Genomic DNA, 8131 nt, shown 5'->3' on the forward strand with positions numbered 1-8131 from the left:
GTGTTGTATCATTTCACAACATTAGAAAACATTGAGTGAGCCATACAGACTTAAGAAATTGTTAAGGTAACCAGGTATTTTGCAAAGCAGGGTGTGTGTTGCCCTTACTGTAACTCTAACTCTCAATAGTTTGTCATTGTATCTGTAATATCTGTGTCTGTGTCTCTATATGTACCTGTTTGTATGTCTATGTATCTATCTGTAACTATCTATCTATGTATCTATTCGAATGCAATGAATTAATTGACTTATAATAATCTCCTCTAAGGTAATGGGTCTATCAAGTTCAGATCCTAAAAGAGAGTCAACCTTAGGGAAGTTAACAAGTCCAAGAAATTGTTTCATTTCTTCTTTATAGTCCGAAGCTTCAGGTTTGTGCAGGGAGGAATACAATTTTTTAACTATGATTAAAGACAGTTTATCATGAAACAATAGTTTGATTTATTTTTTCATTAAAAATAAAAAATAAAAATCCTTGAGTTGACAAATGTCACTTATATTACCACAGAATATCGCTGTTTGGCACAACTGAACAAATGGAATGTGTACAAGTTTAAGGCAAGCATGATTTATGCTCAGACTTTGAGGACACTGATTTTTTTTGTTGAGGTCTGAGACACAAACTCCACGTCTAGTCAAATTGACACTTAAGTCACCAAAAGATCAGTTCAGCCATTCATTCTGAGCCGTCACAGAGTAAGAATTGTTAGATTATGATTTCTTTGGGCAATGAGCTTACAAAAGCTAGCTTACATTAGTTCATTCAGAACATTTACTATAAAGTTTCTGAGACTACTCACAGATTTTACATTGTTCCACAAGTCAAATGTTATTTATCATCCCTGCTTTCCATACTGATAAGTAATGCTAGTAAGAAAAGTAATATTAGTAAGGACAAACAAGGGGAAAAATGATACAAAATCAAAGCAAAAACAGAATAAAATATAAAGATCAAAGCAAAAATGTTACACTGTGAAATTCAAAATGTTAAAAAGCAGAAAAAATTTGGAAATAAAATAATTTAAAACAAAGTTGGAGTAATAGCATAATGCACAGGTACATAGTTATCTGCAGTCAGATAAACAAGTTGTTAAACATTTTACTCCTATCGAAACTCAAGTAAGCCATCATTCATCCTTCAAAAGTATATCATTTCTTTATATCTATACACAACAAACCATTCTGATTCATTTGAATGTTTTTTGTGTTCCATTCGATATTCTTTCTACATGTGCATGTTTGTGACACTTGCTTCAGATGGAGTAAGTTTCTATCAGTTAATCTTTGTCAGAGCTCGTCCTTCTGCTGAAGCTTCTGATCCTCTGATCTCCTCTCACAGTTACACAGTGTAGTGTGATCGGATGGCTGAGGCACTATTTCCATATCAGGATGGACTAGAGGCTGAGTGCTCTGACGATTTGCATAGGTCTGTAAAAGGACAGGACACACAAATTGACTACATTTACTACTTTCTCCATATTAGCTGTACCCAGAAAAGTCTCCCAGATGACAGCTCCAGGGCTTTTGTAAAAAGGTTAGTTCACCCAAAAATGAAACATCTGTCATTAATTACTCACCCTCATGTCATTGCAAACCCAGAAGTGCTGCACTGTTTACACTACGTCAACAGCGTAGGAGAATGACGTGCAAGAGAAACCACTGTAGTCACATGGACTATTTTAACGATGTCTTTCCTATCTTTCTGGGCCTTGAAAGTTACAGCCTATGGGTGATTCAGAAACCTCTTGGATTTCATCAATAATATCTTCATTTGTGTTACGAAGATGAACGAAGGTCTTACGGGTTTGGAACAACATGAGGGTGAGTAATTAAAGGCACAATATGTAACTTTTTTGCTTTAAAAATAGCAAAAATCACTATATCTATGTTATGTATTTTTTTTAGTTGTGTACTTACATTATCCCGACTGTTTCCAACAACTTTCAAACCAGGAGAAATTTGTAATTTAATTCGAAGACACGTCCCGTTTCTTTATTTCCGTTTTGTCGCCGTCAATGGCGTCATATCCGCGTTGTCCCTGGTTTCCGCTCGTACTGCCATGGCAACCAGAGCCCTCTGATAGTAACCAAAGCGACTGACGCGGACAACTGTGTAGTTCGCAATGTCTATTTGTACGCTGTTGTTGTTTCGTTCAAACATTATGGACCATGGCCAGCAGACTTTGGATAAAAAAGGAGAACTAAAACGAGAATCAATATCAGCGCGGTGTTTTCAAGATGCCGAGAGCTCCCATAGACAGTATATAAACGAGAGCTCCACGTCCGAGACTTCGACCGCACCTACATGTACTTTATTAAACAGGTGAGCACATTTACATAAAACTAATCAATGTTATATAGTTCAACAATGATAAAATGTCAGAATATGATCTGTATGTTATTCTAATGTTGATCTAGTTTACTGCTAGTCTCATACAGACAAACTAACACATACATTTCAACACATTCAAATGCAGTTTAGTGTGCTAGTGTAACGTTAGACCAAGTGAAACAGCGCTGCGTTACCTCACAAGTTTAATTTGTCTAATAAACTGACCTGTGAGTTGTAATTCTGCACTTGGGTGTAGTTCGGTAGAATGAAATGTCCATATTCCTTTTATATCCGCGGGACTCGTGTCGCGTGTGGAGCTGATAGCTGTCTCTTAGCAATCCCGAACTGCTTCATATCACAGTCATGATAAAAACATGATGTATTCAGTCATCCATAAACATTATTAGATCGGTCGGCTTGACGTTGACGACAAGATCCATAATTCTTAGCAAATGTTGCGTCATCAAACTACGCCTTTGTTATTGTAAAGAGGTTAGCGACCCCTAGTGGAGAAAAATTCCATACTGTCCGTTTAATGACAGAAAAGTCTTTTTTTCTACTGTATAGACTGTCAAGTTTTATTAAAAGCCCATCTCGCCAGGGGCAGGTCAGTTTTGGTCTACTGGTTTGATTTGCCTCACAAATACTTTATGTATATATTTAAAAATATATTTAGCCTCTGCGCTGTATCTTACACACACTTTTAGGTCTGAACTGTTGGTAAACATGAATATGCACACGCAAAGACAGACAAAAATATATACTGTATATTTTTTAAAAACAACCAAAAAAAAGGTATTTTGAATTTTTTTTTATAATTTTTTTAAAAAAGGGTACATGTAGTAATAACATGGTGATATTTAAAACTTAGACTTTTTCTCACATTCACTCATTAACGAGAAGTTATTGATCAGATACGATATGGTTTTAGTTGAAAAATATTACGTTTTATAAGTTCAATGCAAAAGCTGTCTGTAGTTTTTGAATGCATTAGGAGGCACTTTACATTTATTAGTACATTATTCAGCATTTATTGTTGTAAATGGCAGATTCTTACCTGAAAAACAGTGTAGTAGTAGCAGTAGAGTCTGTGAGGCTGAAGCAGATCTCTCACCACCGATTGTCCCATTTTAGCTACGGCCTCAGCCTCTGTGTCATTGTTCTGTGTACGTTAAATACATATTCAAGTTCTAACAATTACAAGATTTTCCTTTTTTGTTTTGCATATAATATGGGTCTTTTTTTTTGCAATTTTGTCATTGTTACATGCAAATGTATGCTGTTACTATACATATTCAATGTGCTCAAAAAGTAAGGACACCGTTTGTACCTTAGCCCATTTAATCTTCTCGATGAGGTCAGAAAGGTCCCTCTTCACTGGGATGTAGTGCACACCTGGTTTCAGATGTGTGTAAAAGTGTTCGTAGTATGGTGAATCCTGTTTTAAGACCAAGCTGTTGCCCAGCATCAGGTACGGAAACCTATAGGCTGCTACTGTTCCATCCACATTCATCTGGTATTTGTACTAGAGAGATTTTCAAGCATGTCCCAATTATTCATTTGTATTATTTATTAAAGAATTAGTTCACTTTCAAAACATTTTTTGCTGATAATTTACTCACCCCAATGTCATCCAAGATATCCATGTCTTTCTTTCTTCAGTCGAAAAGAAATTAAGGTTTTTGAGAAAAACATTCCAGGATTTTTCTACATAGAATGGACTTCAATGGCAACCAACTATTCCAATGTTCAAAGAAGGTTCAAATGTCCGTCTCAATGCAGCTTCAAAGTCTCGACACGATCCCAGTCGAGAAATAAGGGTCTTACCTAGCGAAACGATCGGTCATTTTCTAAAAAAAAAAATATATATATATATATATACTTTTTAACCACAAATGCCCGTCTTGTACCATCTCTGAGATGCGCCAAGTATTACGCCATCACGTTGGAAAGGTCATGAAAAAAATTAAAATAATATTAAATTAAAACAAAGATGTCGGACGATTTTGAAGTTGGAGGAGAAAATGAGATCCCTACCTTTTTGAACCAGAGTACACAGGCAAATAACTTAGATAGATGACGTGGTGTGTGACCTTTCCAACGTGATGACGCAATGCGTCGCACATCTCAGAGATGGTACACGATGAGCATTTGTGGTTAAAAAGTATATAATTTAAAAAATGTTTTTGAAAATGACAGATCATTTCGCTAGATAAGACCCGTATTTCTCAACTGGGATCTTGTCGAGACTTTGAAGCTGCATTGAACATTGGAATAGTTGGTTGCCATTGAAGTCCATTCTGTGTAGAAAAATCCTGGAATGTTTTCCTCAAAAACCTTAATTTCTTTTCGACTGAAGAAAGAAAGACATGGATATCTTGGATGACATCGGGGTGAGTAAATTATCAACAATTTTTTTCTGAAAATGAACTAATCCTTTAAGCAGAGAAAAAGCATATCACAGTTTAATGAAGCTTTTTCAACACATTACTTACCTTAAAAAAATCAAAGAAACCGACCAGTGGTGTTTTTCCAAGTTCCTTCTCCCGTTCACGAAAGAAAAAAAACGCTGTTATTCCCGCATCGAGCAGCTCTGGATTTTCTTTGGACATGGTTACCAAACGCAAGCGCTCTTCTCGACTGTCCCTGCCTCTGAAGAACGCCTTGTCCGTTTTATTTGACCACACAGGACCTGGGAAAACCGGAAGTCCAGAAAGATGAGACAAAGGCAAGTAAGATAATATCGGAGATTGACAAGAGCTGATGTTCGAAGAAGCACCTGTGTTCCCCTGGACTGACAGCAGGTCATTTGTTACGCCTCTCATTGCCTCTAAGGATGAGTGTGTGATATCATATGTGGGAAGAATGATGTCACGCGTGTCCGTGGAGCCGCACCATGAGATAATAGGCACTGGTCCAGGTTTGTCATTCACTTTCCTGGTCTCCATTGGCCAGTCTCCTACGTTAATATAAAATTCCACATCAGGCATTTTTACCTGGTGGAGACAGGACAGATAGTTGATATGACCAATAAATCACCATAAAAATGAAAAAATAAATAAATAAATAATAAGCGCTGATGACAATTATAATGGGTTTTTTTTCTATTAAATTAGAAAAATGCCAAATAGAAGCATATTCACTGATGGGTTTAATTTTGGACCCCATTTTTTAACTGTTTCAATGTGAAATAAGAACAACCGGTAAGAAAAGCTTACTTTTCGAGCGAGGGAGTGCAGTATCTCATCCGAGAACATCTTGAAATCGGTGTACTTGCCCAGGGAGCGCCGATGCACCTGGTTGTTTAAGATGGTATAGTGAATGAGTCCTCCTCGCTTTGCAAAGCGCATTGGAACCTCCTGCAGGAGCTGCTGCAGGTCAATAGATGGGAATGAACTGAAATCCTCTTGAATTTGGGGGTCTTCCTCTGGGCACTGCATGACCCTCCGCCACGCTGCCACATCGGACTCTGGACAATCACAGTACTCATGATGAACAGGACCTGATGGAATTAAAAAGATTTTATTATGCATATTTTGCCAAACTTTTAAAAGAATTGCAGATCATTTGGAAAAGAGTTTGTCTTTGCATAATACTAATAGATGTACACTTCTGCATACTTTTAAAGGCTATACTTTTTACGGAAATAATATGCTTTAAAAGAATATACTTAAGTGAGAACTTAATGCAATGTTTTTAGACACTTAATTTTAATTTACTGTATTATACAACATTTGTAATTTTATAATTTTTTGGAAATATGGTTTAAGTGCACTGCCGAATGTACAAGCATTTATGGTAAACAAATATTTACTTAAATGTAATTCTATTGACAGCTGTATGTCATGGATTTTAATATATTTGTATCTGCACATTTGTAATGATGAAGTTGCAATTTAGTCCATATAAACTATATTAACTGTAAGTGTAATATTTTCACACTACACACTACAGTTACAAATATAATCAAGTACTTCACATGTGCTTTAGTATGTTATTAAACGCATCAGAAAAGGACAACAAAAGGAAAAAATAAAGTAAAACTTTTCATTTGACATTAACTACAAACTAGTAGTTTTTATACGTTTTTAAAATAATCATGGAAAGTGTCCTTTAGGTACACTTAAGTGGCCTATTATACTATATATCAGCAAATACAGTTTTTTTTAAAAGACTTTTTAATAATTGAAGTACACCACAAGTGCTACTACTGTACTACTGTATTTATGTGGAATCTCACTACAAGTGCAAAAGCGAAATCTAAAGTTTGGCTGGGTAAAACTAAGCCTATAGACCACATCTATCAATGTCCAAAAAGTACGTTACCCCTAAGACTGTATGGTGACTTTGCCACTGGCTTGTCTTGATACAAAACTTCAATCTTCAAACCCTTCATAGAACTTCCATAGAGTCGGTATCTGACAAGCAGGGAGCCGTCGCCCCGATCCAATGGCGCTGGGACATGGACACGAAGATACTCCTTTTCCAATGAGGATATCGTCACTTTGAAAGAGTCTTTAACTAAAAGAAAATAAGCAGTTACCATAAAGTGTGCAAGAAAAGATACTGACATACACTGGTTTGAACTAAACAGATTTCAGTCAATTTACATGAAAGGGGGAAAAAAAGCTAAAAATGTATATTTGCATCGATTAATAATATTTTACAACTAAATACTGGCTTTTTAAGCCAGGACAACTGTGTATTACTGAAAAGGAGATCTTAAAAATCTGGTAATCCATAATAATAATTAAAAAAAAGTCATTCAAAACATACAAACACCATCATATTCGCCTATATACTGTAAAACTGAACAGTAAACATACATTCATTCAAAAATTAGAAATGTCATGAAACTTTAAGGCTGCAAGTTTTTTTCTTTTCTTTTGGATAACCCCTTGATATGATCCATCTCTTTTCAAAGAGATATTTTTTAGATATATGATCAGTGTTGGGTAAGTTAATTAATTACTAGCTACTGTACTAATTACATCTTTAACAGTGTAATTAGATTACTGTACTAATTGCTCTCTCAAAAAAGTATTGCATGATTAATTACTTTACAAATGCCAAAGTGTGTAAAGGGAAAAGGTTACATTTAAAACATATATTTTAACATAATAAGTTTGATTTTAAATCCACTATTGTTTTATATAGAATTGTTCTATAGTCTAGTTAGTATAATGCAATCAGAATTAAATGTAATTAAATTACAGAAAAAAGTAATCCCAAAAGTAATTAGATTACTTAGTAATTAATTACACCCAGCACTGTATATGATTATTATACATATTTACATTCTTACCAGGAGAGACAGTGATGTTGTCTCCTCGTGAATCAACAGTCTGAATGTAGAAGTATCTGACAGGAAGCACAACATCAGGATTCAGTCCAGGACCCCACACGAGACATTTACCCGGATTAATATCAATACTCTGACAATATCCAACATTTAAAGCTGTAGTAATGACCAGGGCGAAGGCAACATTTGGCATATTTGCAAAAGCGTTTCTAATGTTTATATGAGGGATCATTTTATCTGCTGTTCCTGTCGCTGAGCAACAGGGAGTTAAATTACAGCTAAAGTTCGCTGCAAAAGCTGCTAAGAATTTATTGACATGGTTATTACAGACGTTTTTAGCCTTTTCCTGTTTTATAGACCCGGACTTGTTGCGTTAAAGTGGAAAATAGCAAGTTAAAAAATAATTAGGGTGGCTTTTAAGTGTGGCGCTTGTGCTGCGGTGCGCCTCGATAATAATTCCGACGCGTTTTAAAAACTATTCAAGAGTTCCGGATCTTA

General features: G+C 35.6%; 1 protein-coding gene across 1 annotated transcript; it reads right to left on the reverse strand.

Annotated features, from left to right (window-relative positions):
* Positions 1-402: 402 nt before the first annotated feature.
* poglut3 (protein O-glucosyltransferase 3) lies at positions 403-8103 on the reverse strand. The gene is made up of 8 exons (XM_084137656.1): positions 7637-8103; positions 6658-6852; positions 5550-5833; positions 5111-5327; positions 4827-5023; positions 3662-3856; positions 3389-3493; positions 403-1428 (listed from the first exon to the last, which is right to left on the reverse strand). The coding sequence occupies exons 1-8, from the start codon at positions 7863-7865 to the stop codon at positions 1288-1290; spliced, it is 1563 nt and encodes a 520-aa protein (XP_083993782.1). The 5' UTR covers positions 7866-8103; the 3' UTR covers positions 403-1287.
* Positions 8104-8131: the final 28 nt, after the last annotated feature.

Source organism: Abramis brama (assembly GCF_963993115.1).
Source record: "Abramis brama genome assembly, chromosome: 15".
In the NCBI taxonomy this organism is placed as follows: Eukaryota; Metazoa; Chordata; class Actinopteri; order Cypriniformes; family Leuciscidae; genus Abramis; species Abramis brama.